The 23,617-nt window shown below is 40.9% G+C and overlaps 1 protein-coding gene across 1 annotated transcript in view; it reads right to left on the reverse strand.

Annotated features, from left to right (window-relative positions):
* Positions 1–23,617, reverse strand: part of LOC130906637 (sodium- and chloride-dependent GABA transporter 2-like) — a 55,518-nt gene that overhangs the window by 28,242 nt on the left and 3,659 nt on the right. Inside the window, exons 4-8 of the mRNA XM_057821151.1 lie at positions 11,884–11,974; positions 11,558–11,690; positions 8,589–8,723; positions 2,470–2,573; positions 2,163–2,287 (exon numbers count right to left, since the gene is read on the reverse strand). Coding sequence (XP_057677134.1) covers positions 2,163–2,287; positions 2,470–2,573; positions 8,589–8,723; positions 11,558–11,690; positions 11,884–11,974 — 588 coding nt within the window. The remainder of the gene's footprint in view (positions 1–2,162; positions 2,288–2,469; positions 2,574–8,588; positions 8,724–11,557; positions 11,691–11,883; positions 11,975–23,617) is intronic.

Raw genomic sequence — 23,617 nt, forward strand, 5'->3', positions numbered from 1 at the left:
TCTTGTTGATATCGGGTCACTCCCTCTTGTTTTTGGGTCATTCGGGGGACACGTTCTGTTGATATCGGGTCACTTCTTGTTGATTTGGGGACATTTGGTGAACACCTCTTTTTGATATTGAGTCACTTCCTGTAGATTTGGGGACATTTGGGCGACACTTCCTGTTGATTTGGGGACATTTGGGGGACACATCCAATTGATATTGGGTCACTTCCTGTGGACATTTGGGGGACACGTCCCGTTGATATCGCGTCACTCCCTGTTGATTTGGGGACATTTCAGGGACACATCCTATTGATATCGGGTCACTTCCTGTTGATCCTGGGACATGTCTGGGACACGTCCTGTTGATATCGGGTCACTTCCCGTTGATTTGGGGACATTTCAGGGTCACTTCCTGTTGGTAGCACATCACTTCCTGTTGATCTGGGGACATGTTAGGGACTAAGCCTGTTGATATCGGATCACTTTCTGTTGATTTGGGGAAATTTGGGGACACGTTCTGTTGATTTGGAGACATTTCGGGGACACTCCCTGTTGATATCGGGTCACTTCCTGTTGATTTGGGGGACATGTCCTGTTGATATCGGGTCACTTCCCGTTGATTTGGGGACATTTCAGGGTCACTTCCTGTTGGTAGCACATCACTTCCTGTTGATCTGGGGACATGTTAGGGACTAAGCCTGTTGATATCGGATCACTTTCTGTTGATTTGGGGAAATTTGGGGACACGTTCTGTTGATTTGGAGACATTTCGGGGACACTCCCTGTTGATATCGGGTCACTTCCTGTTGATTTGGGGGACATGTCCTGTTGATATCGGATCAATTTCTGTTGATTTGGTGACATTTCGGGGTCACTTCCTCTTGATATTAGGTCACTTCCTGTTGATTTGGGGACATTTCGGGAACACTTCCTGTTGCTATTAGGTCATTTCCTGTTGATATTTTGACATACATGGCTGTCAATGGCATCAACTTTGTTGGGCGCCAGTTGAATGTCAATGTGCTCTAATGGTAAGTTTTTGGTCAAAAATCACAAGCACGCAGGTTTTTCCACCACCTGTTTTCCTGCCATTGAAAATAAAGGGGAAATTTTGGCCATTAGAAATGAATGGAATGACGTAAATGCCCATTAATGTCATCTCATTTTGGGGGAACTGTACGTTTTTGGCAAATTCTGTACACAACTTTTATGCCCCTTACCGTCCTGGATGTACTAGATGGAAGTCAATGTAATTTAAGTTTTGAGGGTCAAAAACCACAACCGTCCATAGGGTTATGCTTCTGGGTGTGCCAAGTTTTTTGCAGGTCTGGGGTGGAAATCAGTAGGAGTAAATGGAGTTTCATGTGCTATTACAATAAATAACTAACAGGACCACTGGAAATGAATGGGAAATTTTGGTCATTAGAAATGAATGGGAAATTTTTAGGCCAATTTTAAGGGTACTGTACGTTTTTGGCAATTTCAATGCGCCTCACCAACCTGAAATTTTTAATGTGTAAATTCAGTGATTTGGACAAAAAATTTAGGGCAAGTAGCGTTTTTAATATAAACTGCTAATTCTAGCAAAAACTTGGATTTCATCACAGTTTTCTTGAAGGGAATCACAACACAGAATGTAAAATATAACTCCCGAGTAGGGCTGCAGCTATCGATTATTTTAGTAGTGATTAATCGATTAACTAGTTAGTTCGAATAATCGAGTAATCTGAAAAGCTAGCTTAAATGCTATAAAATGCTAACTTTTTTTTTTTTTTTTAACAATGCTCTTGACAAATGGTTCAAACACATGTTCCTACAAAAAAAAACGGCTTAATATACCAATAAACTCAATTACGAATATATTATATATAAAAAAAAAATCGCTCAAACAAAAACTTAGCTTATGTTGTTCCTAACAGGGAGCAGTTGGATTCAGCCATGTAAATGAGTTATATCATGTTCACTGTCGCCACAAGAGGGCAATGTATCTCCCTAAATCAATAAAACTAAATGTAAAATTACAACGCTACTTTAATTAAACGAATACTCCAAGCAGCAAAATTCAATTTGAATGTTTTTCCTAACCGACTCACTCGTGTTGATCGATTAATCGTTGCAGCACTACTCCTGAGTCGAGAGAAACAAATATCCCCAAGATAATCAACATGCCCACTGACCTGATTCTGCCACTTCTGCGATATCGACTCCTTGCTCGTAGGTCATAAATCCCAAGACTGAGAAAATGGCAAATCCTGCCACAACACTTGTGACGCTGTTTAGCAGACACAGGTAGAAACAATCCCTAAAATACAAAAGCATGCAATGATGTTGAAGCAGGGAAGAAGAAGAACATGTACTGTACCGAAATTTTGTTGACAATAGAATTCGAATCATAAAAAAAGGAACTATAATTACAAACATTTGTTCCTGGTTTTGAAAACCTTCAAATGCTGCTCAGATGTGTTTTTCCATCAATGGACCTACTTGTAACAATTGTTGTTGTACGTATTGTAACTGCCAAGCGATGTCAAGAACCCGAGGCCGATGGCATAAGAGAAGAAAATCTGAGTGCCGGCGTCCAACCACACCTTAAAAAAAGAAAAAAAGTATAAGCCTTTTCATGTCTTTTTTCCTTATTGTATTCAAGTATAACTTTTCATATACAGGGTGGGGCAGAGCAACTTGCTTATTTAAATTTGGCGCCCTGAAGCGATGGTTGCTCTTAGGATGGTAGAGATGGTTGTATTTGAGAGGGCGGGGCTTAAAGTTTGTTTCTTAACACGCGTTATTTATTTTGTATTAATTTTTCAGGAACCCCAGCGAGTATCATGGAGTGGACAAAGTTGGAACGTGCATTCGCCGTTCAGGGCAGTCGCTCAATCGTCGCAATGCAACGTGCATTCCGTAGACATTTCAATATTGCCCTCTGTGGTCGTGTTCCAGGCCGGCAGTCGATTGTTTGTTTGTTGCAACGATGTCTGGGACACATCCTGTTGATTTGGGGACGTTTGGGGGGGCACCTCCTGTTGATATCAGATCAGTTCCTTTTGATTTGGGGACATTTCAGGTAGAGATGTCCCGATCGATCGATCGATCACGTCATTTTCAAAGTATCGGAATCGGCAAAAAAATGTCGGCCATGCCTTTTTTTAATATATATATATATATATATATATATATATATATATATATATATATATATATATATATATATATATATATATATATATATTTTAATTGAATCGTTTTCTAATTGTATTTAATGTTACAAACGTAATATGTTACACTCATCCAGAGTCTTTAGTTTAGGCTTAAGGTAGGGTTATCAAATTTATCCCGATGACGGCGGTGATTAATTTTTAAAAAAATGTATCACATTAAAATATTTAACGCAATTAATGCATGCGCTGCACGACCCACCCACGCAATGTCGCGCTCAATCTGTAATGGCGTCGTTTTACCTATGTAGAGAGATAAAAGGCAGTGTAAAATGAGTCGAGTGAATTTTGGCAGCCTTTGGCCCCTTTTTTTTAATTGGCTAAAGCCTTACAATCCCTCTCCCTACGATTAGAAATATCATGGGAAGCAATGTGGGGAAGCAAGGTAGCAAATGATCTTTTCTTAACACCTTATGTTACTTCCCAATGCAGAAAAGATATATCAATTGGTAGCACTACGCACAGTCATGGTTCCACTTCCCATCATGCATTTGGGCATGGCTACAGTATCATTTACTGAAAGCTCACAACAAATATACTAGATGGCAATATTTTAGTCATAATATACAAAGTCACAAGTCTTTCTATCCGTGGATCCCTCTCACAGGAAGAATGTTAATAATGTAAATGCCATCTTGAGGATTTATTGTCATAATAAACAAATACAGTACTTATGTACTGTATGTTGAATGTATATATTCGTCCGAGTTTTATTCATTTTTTTCTTAATGCATTGCCAAAACGTATATGATCGGGAAAAATTATCGGGAATGATTGGAATTGCAGAGCAAAGAGCATAAAAAAAAAAAAAAAAGCAATCGGATCGGGAAATATCGGGATCGGCAGATACTCAAACTAAAACGATCGGGATCGGATCGGGAGCAAAAAAACATGATCGGAACAACCCTAATTTCAGGGACACTTCCTATTGAAATCAGGTCAGTTCTTGTTAATTTTGGGACATTTCCGGGACATATCCTGTCGATATCAGGTCAGTTCTTGTTGATTTGGGGACACGTCCTGTTGATATCGGGTCACTTCCTGTTGATTTGGGTACATTTGGGGGAAAAGTCGTGTTGATATCATGTCACTTTCTGTTGATATGGGGACATTTCAGGGTCACTTCCTGTTGATATCAGGTCACTTCCTGTTGATCCGGGGATATGTCGGGGACACGTCCTGTTGAAATCGGGTCACTGCCTGTTCATCGCAATGCAACGTGCATTCCGTAGACATTTCAATATTGCCCTCTGTGATCGTGTTCCACGCTGACAGTCGATTATTTGTTTGTTGCGACGATTGAGCGATTGCTTGAAAAAAAATGCCTCAACAGCGAAAGCGCGTTCCAACTTCGTACGCTCCATGATGCTCACTGGGGTTCCTGAAAAATAAACACAAAATAAATAACGCAAGTTAAGAACTAAACTTTAAGCCCCGTCCTCTCAAATAAGTCCATCCCTACCATCCTCCGAGCAACCATCACTTCAGGGCGCCAAATTTAAATGAGCAAGTTGCTCTGCCCCACCCTGTATTTTTTTTACTGGCTGAAGGCCTGTCAATTCACTGCTCAGGGTTGTTGTTGGGGGTGTGTACACTATCATTTTTTTATCTATTCCTTCATTATCTGTGAACGTGTCCCAATGAAATTTCATCTATATATTCTAGGGATGTATACACATCGATCCTCAGAACCCGATTTTTAAATTTAAAAAAAAAAATTGTATGCATGCACTGTCTTCGTCATTTTTTTAGCCTTTAGTTGCACACTACAGCAATGCATGAAATGGTGTTAAACAAGGGCGTAGGTTGGCAGAGGGACGGTAGAGACAACTACCAACTTATGCTTAATGAATGTGATTACTCGATTATTGGTACTAACTAGTTGATAGAATAATTGACTAATAAAATGGTAATGGTGATAAAATACAGTGGGGCAAATAAGTATTTAGTCAACCACTAATTGTGCAAGTTCTCCCACTTGAAAATATTAGAGAGGCCTGTAATTGTCAACATGGGTAAACCTCAACCATGAGACACAGAATGCGGAAAAAAAACAGAAAATCACATTGTTTGATTTTTAAAGAATTTATTTGCAAATCATGGTGGAAAATAAGTATTTGGTCAATACCAAAAGTTCATCTCAATACTTTGTTATGTACACTTTGTTGGCAATAACAGAGGCCAAACGTTTTCTGTAACTCTTCACAAGCTTTTCACACACTGTTGCTGGTATTTTGGCCAATTCCTCCATGCAGATCTCTTCTAGAGCAGTGATGTTTTGGGGCTGTCGTTGGGCAACACGGACTTTCAACTCCCTCCACAGATTTTCTATGGAGTTGAGCTCTGGAGACTGGCTAGGCAACTCCAGGACCTTGAAAAACTTCTTACGAAGCCAATCCTTTGTTGCCCTGGCTGTGTGTTTGGGATCACTGTCATGCTGAAAGACCCAGCCACGTCTCATCTTCAATGCCCTTGCTGATGGAAGGAGATTTTCACTCAAAATCTCTCGATACATGGCCCCATTCATTCTTTCCTTTACACCATGGGTGTCCAAACCTGTCCGCAAGGGTCTTTGTGGGTCCTGGTTTTTGTTCCTACCAATCGAGCACAGACAGTTTAACCATTGAAGTTTGTGCTAAAACAAGCAGCACCTAACTGCAATCAACTGATTACACTTGTGAGACACCAGATTGGTGAAAAGATGTCAACTTGTTTTGTAGGAATGAAATCCAGCACCCACTGCGGCCCATTGTGGAATAGTTTGGACACCACGGCTTTATACAGATCAGTCGTCCTGGTCCCTTTGCAGAAAAAACAGCCCCAAAGCATGATGTTTCCACCCCCAATCTTCACAGTGGGTATGGTGTTCTTCGGATGCAATTCAGTATTCTTTCTCCTCCAAACACGAGAACCTGTGTTTCTACCAAAAAGTTCTATTTTGGTTTCATCTGACCATAACACATTCCCCCAGTCTTCTTCTGGATCATCCAAATGCTCTCTAGCGAACCGCAGACGGGCCTGGATGTGTACTTTCTCCAGCAGGGGGACACGTCTGGCAGTGCAGGATTTGAGTCCCTGGCGGCGCATTATGTTACTGAAAGTAGCCTTTGTTACTGTGGTCCCAGCTCTCTGTAGGTCATTCACTAGGTCCCCGGTGTGGTTCTGGGATTTTTGCTCACCGTTCTTGTTATCATTTTGATGCCACGGGGTGAGATCTTGCATGGAGCCCCAGATCGAGGGAAATTATCATGGAGATTACTCCCACAGTTGATTTCTTTACACCAAGCGTTTTACCTATTGCAGATTCAGTCTTCCCAGCCTGGTGCAGGTCTACAATTTTGTCTCTGGTGTCCTTCGACAGCTCTTTGGTCTTGGCCATAGTGGAGTTTGGAGTGTGACTGACTGAGGTTGTGGAGAGGTGTCTTTTATACCGATAATGAGTTAAAACAGGTGTCATTAATACAGGTAACGAGTGGAGCCTCGTTAGACCTCGTTAGAAGAAGTTAGACCAGCCAGAAATCTTGCTTGTTTGTAGGTGACCAAATACTTATTTTCCACTCTAATTTGGAAATAAATTCTTTAAAAATCAAACAATGTGATTTTGTTTGTTTTTTTTCCACATTCTGTCTCTCATGGTTGAGGTTTACCCATGTTGAAAATTACAGGCCTCTCTAATCTTTTCAAGTAGGAGAACTTGCACAATTGGCGGTTGACTAAGAACTTATTTGCCCCACTGTATTACGGAAGCCCAACCTGTGCGTCATGAGCAAGATTGACGCACAAACTCTCCCGATCAGTTCTCCCGGACAGTCCAGAACAAATGGCGGGACGCTATGAGCGCCGGAGAACGCCTGATATCCAACTGATAACACGACTGACAAGACTCCAAGAACCCTTTTGACGCTGAACTGGCAAAAATCAAATCAAATTTATTTATATAGCCCTTTAAAAAACCCGAAAGATCCCCAAAGTGCTTTACAACAAAGACAAACATGGCTCATAGTAAATAAAAGGTAGTATTATTAAAAAGTATTATACGATGACATTAAGAAGAAAAAATAGAAAAGAAACAAAACCACGCATCACCATAAAAGTCAGACAGCAAAAAAAAACCAATAAAACAGATATAATCCGAAAACATTAAAAACCCTTAAGAAATACAACCAGGCTACACTAATCTGGGGAAAGGCGAGTCTAAAAAGGTGTGTCTTTAACCGAGGTTTAAAAAGGCCTAAATTCGTAGTGGTGCGGATTTCAGGGGGAAGACTATTCCACAACCTAGGGTCAGCAACCGCAAAAGATCGGTCTCCCCACTGTTTGAGTCTTGACCTCAGAACGTGTAAATGAAGTTGGCCGGTAGAACAAAGAGTCCTGCCAGAATCACAGAAGGCTAAAATTTCCGATAAGTAAGAAGGAGCCTGGCCATTAAAAGAATTAAAAACAAACAGTAAAAGTTTGAAATCAATTCTAAAATGGACTGTAAGCCAGTGGAGCGTTGATAGCACGGGAATAATATTTTCACGTCTAGGTGTATCTGTTAAAAATCGAGCAGCAGCATTTTGAACAAGTTGGAGACCAGAAATTAAGGACTTGGGAAGACCAACATAAAGTGCGTTGCAGTAGTCCAGCCTTGCGCTTATAAAAGCGTGAATTGCTTTTTCAAGGTCGTGGTGACTACGAAAAGGCTTCACTTTGGCCAAGAGACGGAGCTGGAAAAACTTGCTCTTACAACAGAACTAATCTGTTTTTCAAAGTTGAGCCTGCTATGGAGTACAAAATACACAACCCTTGTTGCCCTGACAACAGTAAATCCCAGATCCTCCTGTCCAATCCACAAACAGACAATAATCCCAAACACACCCTTCTTCCTGCCCACGGCCCGCCCCGCGAGAGCCTTCAAAAGACTGATTGTTTAACTAAGCGTCATTTTTTCTCGTGAACCTTTTGTCAACTTTTGATATGGTGACCATGAAACTAGTTTGCCTCCTCGCCTGAGTGTTTCTGTTTCGCCTTGCCGTTTTGATCGCTGTCAACCTGAATAAATTGTCAACTTGTTCCCTGTGAGCCTTCTTTAAACCTTTCAAAATGGAGTCCATACAAAGGGTTAAGACTAAGGTGAACGCGCGGCGTTTGGCCTTCTGGCCGGATTGTCGGGGTCCCACAGGCCCAGCTCGTTGGATCTGAGCTAGCAGTCTGGCTCAAAGGTCAGATTCCTTCAGTACCCAATCTGTTTGGTCTTAGTAATGTCCCGTCCCCAGCAAAAAGTGTACGTGCAGGTTATGCTGTTATAGCGTCCCTACCAATGTTGAGACCAAACCTACACCCTTGCTGTAAAACAAAACAAGCAATAACAATGACGTCTCGAGTCAACATGTTCATTTTCACCTGTGGATCTGATAGGCGGGATAAATCAGGGTAGATGTAGTAAATAATTCCGTCCATTGCCCCCGGCAGCGTGACACCGCGTATCAGCAAAATCAGCAGCATTGCATAGGGGAAGGTTGCTGTGAAGTAGGCCGCCTGGATTCAAGGAAACCAAATTGAAGAGTTAGAATCTACAAAGTGTTTGTCACGCAATTCTACTGTACCTATTACTAGAGGTGGGAACCTCTGGGTACCTCAAGATACAATTTGCGATACAAGGCTCATGATAACGATGGTTTCATGATATGGCGATGTTACAATTATCGATACATTGGTCAGGAAATCATTCTATGATACAACTGATAAACAGAAAAACTGGAATGAATTAGCTTAAATACTATCTAATGCTAATGTTCACGAGAATTACAAAACATTATCCGGTAAGCATTAGCGTTATATAGCATTTAAGCTAGAGGACTTTTGCTATGCAAGTTAGCTAATTGTTGCAACTGGCTAACTTGAATAGCAAAATTCCGCTAGCTTAAATGCTATATAATGCTAATGTTTACAACAATTGGCTGACTTTCATAGCACAAGTCCGATAACTTAAACGCTATATAATGCTAATGTTTACCAGATAGTTTGTGGTGCGTACTAGAATAGGGTACCAAACATCCTCTTTTGCCCGGACATGTCCTCTAATTACGTGCTCTCCGGACGGTCCGGCCGGGTTTCATAAATTCATTAAATGCCCGATTTTTATGATTTTTCACGGGACCAATTTGAAGAGAATCCCTCCGGCCGCTAGGAGGGAGCGCCTGCCTCCGTTGATGTGGCTCCGACTAGTAGGGGCGGGAGAAGGAGTACATCTTCTTGTTTTTTGTTGGCGGTTTACCCTTTGTTTTATGTGGAATTACAACCATCTAACGATGGTTGACAGTTTGGCAAGAAATCAGACTACAGCAAGGAGTTTTAAGACGTGGCTCCATACACCTTTCCGTAGGTTTCACTCCTGTTAATGCCGATCACATGTGTTGAATATTGGGTTATATGTGTAAACATAGATGCAGTATATTGTATTAGTCTTGTATTAATCGTTCTGTGTTCGTGTATTTGGTTGATTGATTTGGTTACGATAAATACGTATATAATGGCAACTGTTGACTTCTGTCGGAGATTTGTACTGGCGGAATCTGTAAAATCCTGTTTGGTGTCGCATCGTTGCGCTGCCGATGATTGTAAACTTTTATGGCAAAGTTTGATTTTGCCTCGCCCGGTACTCGCTAACAGGGTAGCTATAAGTGCACTCAGCCGCGCTAGGCATTATGGGCAATGTAGTTTTGAACTGCTGCGTTTGGAAACATGCTGGTTGAATAGCTTGTCAGTTTATTTCGGTTATTGTTTGCGTACAATCTAGAACACTGAATGAGAATAAAAATTGAGTGGGAATAACAATTTGTCAACGACAATTGTGATAGTAATTTATAAAAATGTTGAGTTGGCACAAAGCCTACTGTGTGTGTGTATTGATTGGACTACATTTCCATGGGTCTGCATTTTATATATTTTTTTTTTTTTTTTTTTTAAATCATCCGTTTTTTGTTTTTTTTGGTTTGTTTTTTTTTTAAGGTTTGATTATTATTTATTTTTTTTTAGGAAGAATAAAGCCTGTTGAGTAAAAAAATATTTCCACATAGTCTATAATCAAAATATGGTCACCCTACACTAGAAACAATCTGTAGCGCACCAGAAACTATCTAGTAAACATTAGCATTAATACAGCACTTAAGCTAGCGGACTTTTGCTATGCAAGTTAGCTAATTGTTGCAATTGGCTAACTTGAATAGCCAAAATTCCGGTAGTGTAAATGCTATATAATGCTAATGTTTACAAAAATTGGCAAACTTGCATAGCACAAGTCCGATAACTTAAATGCTATACAATGCTAATGTTTACTCGATAGTTTGTGGTGCGCACTAGAAACAATTGGTAGCGCACTATTTAGGTTCTGGTGCGCACCAGAAACTATCTAGTGCGCTACAGATAGTTTGTGGTGCTCATTAGAAAAAATCTGTAGTGCACCAGATTGTTTTTGGTGTGCACCAGAAATATCTGGTAAACATTAGCATTGAATAGCATTTAAGCTAGAGGACTTTTGCAATGCAAGTTAGCCATTTGTTGCATTGTTGCAATTGGCTAACTTGCATAGCAAGATTCCGCTAGCTCAAATGCTATATAATGCTAATGTTTACAACATTTGGCTAACTTTCATTGCACAAGTCAGATAACTTAAATGCTATATAATGCTAATGTTTACCAGATAGTTTGTGGTGCGTGCTAGAAACAATCTGTAGCGCACCACAAACTATCTGGTAAACATTAGCATTATATTGCATTTAGCCAACTGTTGCATTGTTGAAATTAGATAACTTGCACAGCAAAGTCCGCTAGCTTAAATGCTATATAATGCTAATGTTTACAACATTTGGCTAACTTGCACAGCAAAAGTCCAATATCTTAAATGCTATATGCTAATATTTACCAGATAGTTTCTGGTGCGCACTAGAAACAATCTGGTGTGCACCAGATTGCTTAAATTTATTTCTGTCGATGTCCTGTCCCTTTATGGGCCCCTGTTGATGTTGCCTAGCGTTTTATTAAAGGTGACACTTCATTGGAAAACCTTACTTTAGCTTGCGGCATGTAACATGGGCGGACCTCGGTGTCAAACTTTGATCTTTATTTTGACATTACGTTATGAAATAGGATTGTGTCCACTTCAATCATGGATGCTTGCAACCTTCAGAATTTCATTGTGGTCTGTATCAAATGCTCACTCGGGCTAGTCGCCCTCACCATTATCTAATCTGAAACGTCTGTTATTGTGGAAAAATGTGACACAATACTTTTATTATAAGTCATTTGGGAAGTTTGCTCAAGAATTCTAATATTCACCAATGCATGTTGCTCACTGGTAAACTATTTCTAACCTTCCCAGTGGATTTGATCCCCTTCCAAATGCAAAAGTAGCAGATGACCCACGCCAGGATGAGACACAGCACCAGCTCCCATCTCAAGCTGCCTACCTCTTCAATACCACTAGAGATCTTCAGCACTCTGCGCCTGAGGAGAGCACACGTATGGCGTAATATGGTGAGGCACAAAAACATGAATCACGAGGGAAAGGGGGGGAAGTTATAGAGTGAAGGAGGATTGACGTACAAGTTAGAAGAGGAACATTAAGACGGGTAGAGAAGGCGAAGAAAAAAAAAAAAAGTAGTCAGTCGAGTCAAGATAGTGGATTAGGCGTGCTTACTCCCAGAACTCCAAAACAGGCAGAGTGGTGTTCTGCCTCTGTGTCACGTTGTTCAAACTCTGATTTGCAATGCTGGAGTCCATGCATGAGTCTACAAGGCAAGGAAATAAAGCAGGATAAAAAAAATGTTTTGCAAAATCAATCAAGCATTATTATTAACAAAACAATGTGCAAATTCACTCATGTTCTTTTGCTCATGAACACGTCATTGCCTCCAACAGCTGTTCCTGGCACTCTCGGGTTGGGCAATCGCCCGGAGCGGCAAAGTCATCGGGGCGCATGCACGCGAGGTGTACTTCAATGTTTTTCTACTACAGGTAGTCCCCGGGTTACGAACGAGTTCCGTTCCTATGCTGGCAACGTAAACCGAATTTCGACATAAATCGGAATTAAACCTTTAAGTACCCATAAATCTCAAAATAACTATCCAAAAACATGTATGATACGTCATTGTACCATCCTCGCCAAGGCTTTGGAGATAAGTCCTAGCTAGACAGCGAGCTAAGCTCCGAAATGACGATGTCAGACGTCCATGTGGTTTGCTGATTCATAGACTGCATTACCTACTAACGTAACACTTGGATCTTCCATTTAGTAATAGTCACTCCAAGGCGGCGCACGGTTATGTCAAAGCCGGGTTTAAGCCTGGATTTTGGAAGAACTACTTAAGTTGTACCGCATACAAACAGGAAGGATTGTCTCAGGAGTGGTTTGTTCGCATTTGTTTGCATGCATTTTGAAACGCTGTGAAAAAAACTCAAAGGGAGAATGGGAACCACTACAGCATTGGCGTCATTCATCGACATACAGTAGGGCAAATAAGTATTTAGTCAACCACCAATTGTGCAAGTTCTCCTACTTGAAAAGATTAGTGAGGCCTGTAATTGTCAACATGGGTAAACCTCAACCATGAGAGGCAGAATGTGGAGAAAAAAAAACAGAAAATCACATTGTTTGATTCTTAAAGAATTTATTTGCAAATCATGGTGGAAAATAAGTATTTGGTCAATACCAAAAGTTAATCTCAATACTTTGTTATATACCCTTTGTTGGCAATAACGGAGGCCAAAAGTTTTCTTTAACTCTTCACTCGGTGTAAAGAAATCAACTGTGGGAGAAATTATTAGAAAATGGAAGACATACAAGACCACTGATAATCTCCCTCGATCTGGGGCTCCATGCAAAATCTCACCCCGTGGCGTCAAAATGATAACAAGAATGGTGAGCAAAAATCCCAGAACCACACGGGGGGACCTAATGAATGACCTACAGAGAGCTGGGTCCACACTAACAAAGGCTACTATCAGTAACACAATGCGCCGCCAGGGACTCAAATCCTGCACTGCCAGACGTGTCCCCCTGCTGAAGCCAGCACACGTCCAGGCCCGTCTGCGGTTCGCTAGAGAGCATTTGGATGATCCAGAAGAGGACTGGGAGAATGTGTTATGGTCAGATGAAATCAAAATAGAACTTTTTGGTAGAAACACAGGTTCTCGTGTTTGAAGGGGAAAGAATACTGAATTGCATCCGAAGAACACCATACCCACTGTGAAGCATGAGGGTGGAAACATCATGCTTTGGGGCTGTTTTTCTGCAAAGGGACCAGAACGACTGATCTGTGTAAAGGAAAGAATTAATGGGGCCATGTATCGAGAGATTTTGAGTGAAAATCTCCTTCCATCAGCAAGGGCATTGAAGATGAGACGTGGCTGGGTCTTTCAGCATGACAAATGATCCCAAACACACAGACAGGGCAACAAAGGAGTGGCTTCGTAAGAAGCATTTCAAGGTCCTGGAGTGGCCTAGCCAGTCTCCAGATCTCAACCCCATAGAAAATCTGTGGAGGAAGTTGAAAGTCCGTGTTGCCCAACGACAGCCCCAAAACATCACTGCTCTAGAGGAGATCTGCATGGAGGAATGGGCCAAAATACCAGCAACAGTGTGTGAAAAGATTGTGAAGAGTTACTCTGTTATTGCCAGCAAAGGTTACATGACAAAGTATTGAGATGAACTTTTGGTATTGACCAAATACTTATTTTCCACTCTAATTTGGAAATAAATTCCTTAAAAATCAAACAATGTGATTTTCTGTTTTTTTTTTTTTTTTTTTTTTTTTGTCGTATTCTGTCTCTCATGGTTGAGGTTTACCCATGTTGACAATTACAGGTCTTTCTAATATTTTCAAGTGGGAGAACTTGCACAGTTAGTGGTTGACTAAATACTTATTTGCCCCACTGTAAATACGTAAAATAGATGTGTAACTGCCCGGTTTGTAGCTCTTTCAACAAAGAATCAAAACAGTTTTACGTCCATATCTATAAAGAATTCAGTGATTGAAGCATTTATTCGCAAGAATTTTCTTCTTTGTTTACACATTGAGGCGGTTTAAAGACGAGCCGCACATTCGCCATATTTCCGTAAAATACATGCTACCTGCACGGTTTCTTTGCTTTTAACCAAGAAACAAGACTGTTTTACGTCCATATCTGTAAAGAATTCAGGGATTTAAGCATTTATTCACAAGAATTTTCGCACGAAAAGCTCTGTTTACGGCAGGCGGCCGCAAGCCTTCGTTGTACTTCGACAATATACGGAAAATAAATGCTAACTGCACAGTTTCTTTGCTTTTAACCAAGAATCAAGACTGTTTTCCTTCCATATCTATGAAGAATTTGGGGATTTAAGCATTTATTCGAAAGATTTTTGGCAGAAAAGCTCTGTTAACGCCAGGCGGCCGTTAGCCTCGTTCGCTAACAGAGTCGCATTGTACTTCAACAATATACGTAAAATAAACACTAACTGCAAGGTTTCTTTGTTTTTAACCAAGAATCGAGACTGTTTTACGTCCACATCTGTAAAGAATTCAGGGATTTAAGCATTTATTCACAAGAATTTTCTCATGAAAAGCTCTGTTTATGGCAGGCGGCCGCTAGCCTTCGTTGTACTTCGACAATATACGGAAAATAAATGCTAACTGCACAGTTTCTTTGCTTTTAACCAAGAATCAAGACTGTTTTCCTTCCATATCTATGAAGAATTTGGGGATTTAAGCATTTATTCGAAAGATTTTTGGCAGAAAAGCTCTGTTAACGCCAGGCGGCCGTTAGCCTCGTTCGCTAACAGAGTCGCATTGTACTTCAACAATATACGTAAAATAAACACTAACTGCAAGGTTTCTTTGTTTTTAACCAAGAATCGAGACTGTTTTACGTCCACATCTGTAAAGAATTCAGGGATTTAAGCATTTATTCACAAGAATTTTCTCATGAAAAGCTCTGTTTACGGCAGGCGGCCGCTAGCCTTCGTTGTACTTCGACAATATACGGAAAATAAATGCTAACTGCACAGTTTATTTGCTTTTAACCAAGAATCAAGACTGTTTCACGTCCATAACTATGAAGAATTCGGGGATTTAAGCATTTATTCACAAGAATTTTCGCACGACAAGCTCTGTTTACGCCAGGCGGCCGCTAGCCTTGGTTGTACTTCGACAATATACGGAAAATAAACGCTAACTGCACAGTTACTTTGCTTATAACCAAGAATCAAGACTGTTTTATGTCCATATCTATGGAGAATTTGGGGATTTAAGCATTTATTCACAAGAATTTTTAGCAGAAAAGCTCTGTTCACGCTGTGACATATTTATGTCACACTGCTGTTGCCATAGTGTGCACTTCCTGTGGGTGTGGTATTACAGTATAAAAAGGAATCTCTGTTATGTCTCTGTGATATATGCTGAGAGGCACACTGAATAAAGAAGTGTTGTTCCATTCAAGTCTCGGCCTTACATGTACTTAGATCAGGGAAGTACATAACAAAAGTGGCGACGAGAACGTCTGGACCTGTGTCAGCTTGGACGTGCTGTTTTTGGAGTTTACTGCAGGTCACGGTGGGGACAGACGGCGCCGACCTCAGCTTCCACGTCGTGACTTCGTGGGGAGGACGAGCGGAGTTTTCAAAAGGAGCTTGAAAGTGCTGTATAACCAGGCGCTATGGCGGGAGTTATCGGCTCTGTTGCTCCTTTTGATGAGCTTGTGGAACAGTGGAGCTCGTACACAGAGCGGTTCTGCTATTTCGTGGAAGCTAACGAAATAGCGGAAGAGAAAGTGGTGCCCACGTTTTTGAGCGTTACTGGGCCAAAGACTTTCAATTTACTGAGAAACTTGCTTCAACCCGATAAACCTGGTTGTAAAACGTACAGGGAAATCGTGGAAACTCTTAATGGACATTTTTCACCCAAGCCCCTTGTGATAGCAGAGAGATTCCGATTTCACAGGAGAAATCAGGAAGAGGGGGAATCTGTCACTATGTTCGTAGCGGCGCTGAGGAAGCTGGCTGAACATTGTGAGTTTGGTGATGTTTTAGAAGACACATTAAGAGACAGACTGGTATGTGGACTGAGAAACGAAGCAACACAAAAGAAGTTACTCTCAGAAAGTGGACTGACATTAAAGAAAGCCTTTGATGTAAGCGTGGCTATGGAAATGGCTTCAAAGGAGGCTCAACAACTGAACATTACGAGCAGAATACACCAAGTGGCAAGTACCCAAAGCAAGGTTGCTGGTCCCTGTTTTAGGTGCGGTAAAACAGGGCACCTGTCCTCAACTTGCTGGTGCAAAGAAATGAACTGTCATAATTGCGGGAAGAAGGGTCATGTTGAGCGTGCCTGTCGGAAAAAAACAAGCACAGACAAAGATAAGGAAATGAATGACAAGAGGAAAACAAAGAAATATGTCAAAGCGGTAGAGAGTGCCTCTACTTCCGAAGATGAAAAAGACGTGCACACCATGCATGTAATGAGCATGGACGGGAAGTCAGGGTGTTACTGGGTCACACCAAAGTTAGAGGGTGACCCAGTCAAAATGCAAATAGATACTGGATCACAGGCATTGCTTGTGTCTTACCAAGTCTATAAACAGTGTTTGAGACACCTTCCATTAAGACCGTCAGACACTGTGTTCAAAGCGTACACTCTGTGCAATGCAAGGATCAAACTGCTAAACTTCCAGTGTATGTCACAAAAGGGAATTTTGCTTCCATCATGGGACGACTGTGGATTAATGCACTTCGTGTAAATTGGCTAGAAGTTCGGCAGCTGTCAGACGGTTCTTCACAACTACAAGTCATCCTGGACAAGAATGAAGAGGTTTTCCGTGAGGAATTGGGCAGCATGAAGGACATTACAGTGAAATTTCACATAAAACCAGGAAGCAAACCTGTGTTTATGAAGGCTAGGACAGTGCCGTATGCTATTCGTGACAAAGTCGAGGCTGACCTGGATTCGTTGGTCAAAAGTGGTGTTTTGGAACCAGTCACCACCAGCGAATGGGCGACACCAATTGTGCCGGTTCCGAAAAAGAATGGCGGAATTCGCACATGTGGCGATTTTAAAGTGACTTTGAATCCGGTGCTTTGTGTGGAGCAGTACCCACTTCCATTGATTGAGGATTTGTTTGCAGGTCTGAGTGGTGGTCAAAAATTCAGCAAAATTGACCTCAACCAAGCTTATCTGCAGATGCATGTGGACGAAGAATCACGGGAGGGGCTGACAGTTAACACGCACAAGGGACTTTTCAGATATTGCAGATTACCTTTTGGCATCACATCTGCTCCTGCTCTGTTTCAACAGGCTATGGATCAAATTTTGAGTGGATTGCCAGGAGCACATTGTTACTTGGATGACATTCTCTGCACCGGTGCCAACGACGAGGAGCATCTTCGCAACCTGGATGCTGTCTTAAAAAGGCTAAGGCAGTATGGTCTTCGAGTGCGCAAGGAAAAATGTGAATTTTTGAGACCATCGGTGGAGTATCTCTGGCATGTGATAGACCACGAAGGACTACACAAGGCTCCATCAAAGACAAAGGCAATTGTGGATGCACCCGCCCCAGAAAATGTGAGTCAGCTTAGATCTTTTTTAGGTCTTTTGAACTATTATGGACGGTTTATTCCCAATTCGGCATCACTTCTTAAACCATTGCATGAGCTGTTGTGCAAAGATGTCAATGGAAATGGACGAATGAGTGTAACAAAGCTTTTCGAAATGCGAAAAACGCCCTGATTTCATCAGAGGTTCTCACTCATTTCAACCCTTCATATCCGATACAGCTGGCATGTGACATGTCTTCAGAGGTGGGCTTTGTTGTTATCAGCTCACTCATACGACATCAAGTATCGTAAATCTGATTTGCATTGCAATGCTGATGGACTTTCGAGGTTGCCGCTTCCTGTCACAAAACATGAACCTACCTCAGTGGACATATTCTACTTCCGAAATGTTGAACATGCACCAATTTCAGCGTCGCAAGTAAAACGTGCAACTCGGAACGACCCCGACCTGTCAGTCGTCATGGACATGGTAATTAAAGGACAAACCAAGTGTGAGAACACCGGTCTCAAACCTTTTTTGGATAGGAGGTGGGAACTTTCTGTTCAATCGGGTTGTTTGCTGTGGGGGAGGAGAGTGATTGTGCCACAGTCATTGCGTGCTAAAATGCTTACGCAACTGCATGCAGGTCACAGTGGTATTGTTAAAATGAAAGAAATGGCGAGAAGTTATTTTTGGTGGCCAGGATTAGATAAACAGATCGAAGAGACGGTAAAAAGTTGTTCATCTTGCCAGAAGATTCGCAACAATCCACCTGCAGCCCTACTTCATCCTTGGGATTTTCCTCAGGACCCTTGGCACCGCATTCATATTGACTTTGCGGGGCCTTTTGAAAATCGAATGTTTCTGGTTGCTATCGATGCCCATAGTAAGTGGCCAGAGGTAGCTATCATGAAATCAACCACATCGAAAAGGCAATTGAGAAGTTAGGGGAGATGTTTAGTCGTTTCGGAGCCCCTGCACAACTCGTCTCAGACAATGGCCCCCAATTTGTGTCAAAAGAAATGGTTGAATTCCTGCAAGCCAATGGGGTTCAACACATTAAGTCTGCTCCCTATCACCCGGCAACCAACGGCCTGGCAGAGAGGTTTGTGCAGACCCTCAAACATGCTCTCAAAGCATCACAAGGGCAAAGTACACTCCATCAGAGACTACACGAATTTCTCCTCAAATACCGAACATCTGTGCATGCAACTACCAATGTATCGCCAGCGTGCCTCATGTTTTCTCAAGAGATACAAACTGGCATGGATCTTCTGAAACCACCCACCCTGAGCGAGATTGTTCAAATGGATCAACGGAAGCAAGTCAAGTACAGAGACCTGCATTCCAAGAACCGAGTTTTTGCACCTGGTGACTCTGTTCTGGCCCGGAGTTACCAGAGTAAGGAAAAGTGGGCCCCTGCCACCATCATTGTTCAAACTGGGCCTGTTTCCTACACCGTTCAGACAGCTGATGGTGTTTGGCATCGCCATGTGGATCAATTGTTGGGAACACCAGACACTACTCCAGAACTGTCTATTGATTGTGATGATGCTAGCAGTGTAATTATACCAGAAATGTCTAGCTTACCGGATGTGCCAAAAATACCAGAAATGTCTAGCTTACCGGATGTGTCAAACCCAAGCAATTCCGCTGTAATTGTGTCTAATTCAACCAATGCACAAACGGAACCTGAAACTGTATCGGAACCTGTTTCCACAAGTGGGAAATCGGAAGTGATTGTTGAACGTCGTTATCCTGCACGCGACAGGCGACCGCCTGATAGATTGGATTTATAAGTAATAAGTAATGAGGGGAAAACAGGAGGTATTTTTGTGTTTATTTCTGGGACTTGTTATGTAAGCGGGGAGGAGATGTGACATATTTATGTCACACTGCTGTTGCCATAGTGTGCACTTCCTGTGGGTGTGGTATTACGGTATAAAAAGGAATCTCTGTTATGTCTCTGTGACATATATGATGAGAAGCACACTGAATAAAGAAGTGTTGTTCCACCATTCAAGTCTCGGCCTTACATGTACTTAGATCAGGGATGTACATAACACACGCCAGGCGGCCGCTAGCCTCATTCGCTAACAGAGTAGCATTGTACTTCGACAATGTACGTAAAATAAACACTAACTGCAAGGTTTCTTTGTTTTTAACCAAGAATCGAGACTGTTTTACATCCATATTTATAAAGAATTCAGGGATTTAAGCATTTATTCACAAGAATTTTCGCACGAAAAGCTCTGTCTACGCCAGGCGGCCGCTAGCCTCACTCGCTAACAGAGTAGCATTGTACTTCGACAATATACTAGTATGTAAAATAAACACTAACTGCACAGTTTCTTTGCTTTTAACCAAGTATCAAGACTGTTTTACGTCCATATCTGTAAAGAATTCAGGGATTTAAGCATTTATTCACAAGAATTTTCGCCAGAAAAGCTGTTTACGCCAGGCGGCCGCTAGTCTCATTAGCTAACAGAGTAGCATTGTACTTCGATAATATACGTAAAATAAACGCTAACTCAACGGTTTCTTTGCTTTTAACCAAGAATCAAGACTGTTTTACGTCCATATCTATGAAGAATTTGGGGATTTAAGCATTTATTCACAAGAGTTTTTGGCAGAAAAGCTCTGTTTACGCCAGGCGGCCGCTAGCCTCATTTGCTAACAAAGTAGCATTGTACTTCGACAATATACGTAAAATAAACGCTAACTGAACGGTTTCTTTGCTTTTAACCATGAATCGAGACTGTTTTACGTTCATATCTATAAAGAATTCGGGGATTTAAGCATTTATTCATAAGAATTTTTCTGTCTACGCCAGGTGGCCGCGAGCCTCATTCGCTAACAGTATATAGTGTATAATGATTATAAAGGGCTATTCTATTCTATAATAAGTTTTGATTGTATATAGAATTTATTAATAATCTATTACCTATTATTTATAATTGATTCTGCATGTTTTCCTCAGGTACAGTATTAAGTTCCTGATGTTAAATTGAGTGATTTATTAGCTGTTGAAAACTTGCAGTAAATAAAAAAAATAGTAAGTTGCTATTTTGGTCTAAAACTTATATGATATGTTAAATATTGCTATCCATCCTAAAAAATATAGGTGATTATCTCTGCATTTGGGGATTTTTGTGCATCTAGTGTAAAATCTGAGACATTTATAGCCATTTTAAGTTGTGTTATAATTATATAAAAAGTAATTAATAGAGATTTTATAAGGGAACGACTTTGAATTTTTTAATGCCGCTGCTCATGGAGACTCATATATGGCTAAGGTACGGTAAGTGCCTGTTTTGAGTTTAGGTCGGTAGCAGCTTTGGTTTTGAAAATACTTGAATTTGAAGTTTTTGAATCGGCCCCGTTTCCTGTGTCATGTCAATAGGTTATGAAGTCCATGGCTGATTTTATTCAGCTGCTCATGACGTCAACACTTGCAAAATGAAACTAAAAAAAAGAAATTAAATCGGTTTCATCTTCAATAACAGCAATTCAAATTTGCGTTTATATCTTGCTGCTGATACAGCAATAACAATGCACATAAACGATTAGCATGTATCAGTTAGCGTCCGCACATTATCAAAAACAATCACGTTAACTCGCCCAAGTATTTGACCACAATTGAAAACGCACAATAATTTATTTTCTATTTAGAGCGGCACTATTATTTTGGAAACTGCTCGTGCTTTTATTGCCAATTCGGCGTTTCCTGGTTCATGCGTCTGCTCCTCAAGGATGATGCAAGTATGTCTTGTAAAGTGAATTAAAGGCGGTGCACATATCGTGAACATTCCTCACAATGCTCGGTGGATGAATTGTTGTGTTAAATGTGTTTTTGGGTCCATTTTTTTGATCGTTCACACTCGTAATTTCGTAGTTATGAGCTTCTTTTTTATCGGCAATGACTCATATCAAAATAATTTATGTGAGCAGTGAATGTAGTGGTTTGAAGGGAGATGGCGTGCAAATGTTCACTCTACTTGGTTTATAGTTATAATTATGTGGTTTATGTTTAATAAGCTAAACAGATTAAGAGGTCTGTGAATGTTGACTATCCAGTGGTGTGAAAAACTATCTGAACCTTTTGGATTTTCTTACATTTCTGCATAAAATCACCATCAAATGTGATCTGTCAAAATCACACAGATGTAAAAACAGTGTCTGCTTCAACTGAAACCACCCAAACATTTATAGGTTTTCATATTTTAATGAGGATAGCATGCAAACAATGACAGAAGGGGAAATCATAAGTATGTGAACCCGCTGCCTAAGGCGACGTAAAGAGCAATTGAAACCAATTTTTACCAAAAGATTTAAGTCAGGTGTGTGCCCAAACACTAACGAGTGGTTTAAAGCTGCCCTGCCCACTGTAAAACACACACCTGGTAAGAAATGTCTTGATGAGAAGCATTGCCTGATGTGCATTAGTGCTCGGTCAGAAAAGCTGTCTGAAGACCTGCGATTAAAGATAGTTAATTTGTATAAAGCTGGGATAGGATACAAAACCATCTCTTAAAGTCTGGATGTTCATCAATTGACAGTCAGAGAAGTTGTCTGCAAATGGAGACAGTTTGGCAACTCCAAAAGAGTGGCCGTCCACCAAAGACGTCCCCCAAGAGTTCAGCGCAGAATACTCAGAGAGGTAAAAAATAAACCTAGTGTGTCTGCTAAAGACTTACAGAAACCACTGGCACAGTCCAATATCTCTGTGCACACATCAACCATATGTAAAACTATGGCCAGGAATGGTTTTCATGGGAGGACGCCACAGAGGAAGCCACTGCTGTCTAAAAAAAACATTATTGCTTGTTTATTAATGTTCGCAAAAAGGAACTTTGACACTCCACAGAAGTTTTGGCAAAATATTTTGTGGACAGATGAAACCAAAGTTGAATTTTTTTGGGGTTAACACACAACGTCGTGTGTGGAGGAAAAATGGAACAGCTCACCAACATCAACACCTCATCCCCACCGTGAAGCATGGTGGAGGGAGTATCATAATTTGGGGCTGTTTTGCTGCCTCAGGGCCTGGACAACTTGCAATCATTAATGGAAAAATTAATTTCAAAGGTTTATCAGGATGTTTTGCAGGAAAACCTGAAGCCGTCTGTCAGACAGTTGAAGCTAAAAAGAGGATAGATGCTGCAACAAGACAATGATCCAAAACACAGAAGTAAATCAACTTCAGAATGGTTTCAGAAGGACCAAATACGTACAAGACAATGTCCAGACTTGAAACCCACTGAGATGCTGTGGCATGACCTAAAGACGGCAAATCATGCCAGACATCCTAGGAATCTGAGTGAACTACCCGAGTTTTGTAGAGATTAATAGGCCAAGATTAATCCTGATTGATGTGCTACACTAATCTTCAGGTACAGGAAGCGTCTGGTTGAAGTTATTGCTGCCAAAGGGGGTTCACAAAAAAAATATGATGGTTTTCTTCTGTCATTGTTTGCACACAATCCTCATTAAAATATGAAAACCTATAAATTTTTGGGTGTTAAAGCAGACAGTTTTCTCATCTGTGTGATTTTGACAAAGATTAGATCACAATTGATGGTGATTTTATGCAGAAATGTGAGAAATTCCAAAAGGTTCAGATACTTTTTCATGCCACTGTATGTCTGTATGTAATTCACCAGATACTAAATGTGTCAGTGGTGCCTCCAGAAATTTTTCATAGGGGTGGCCAAATAGGGTCACTTCAAATCTTGTGACACACCAAAACTCAAAGCCATAATTTCAAGGTTTTTATTATGTTGTTGTAAACAGTAAAAACCAGTAAAAAAAAAACTCAGAAAGACTTCAGGACACGCCTACTGATATATTTTGGTTTATTGT

This window comes from Corythoichthys intestinalis, chromosome 18 (assembly GCF_030265065.1).
Source record: "Corythoichthys intestinalis isolate RoL2023-P3 chromosome 18, ASM3026506v1, whole genome shotgun sequence".
NCBI classification, from domain to species: Eukaryota; Metazoa; Chordata; class Actinopteri; order Syngnathiformes; family Syngnathidae; genus Corythoichthys; species Corythoichthys intestinalis.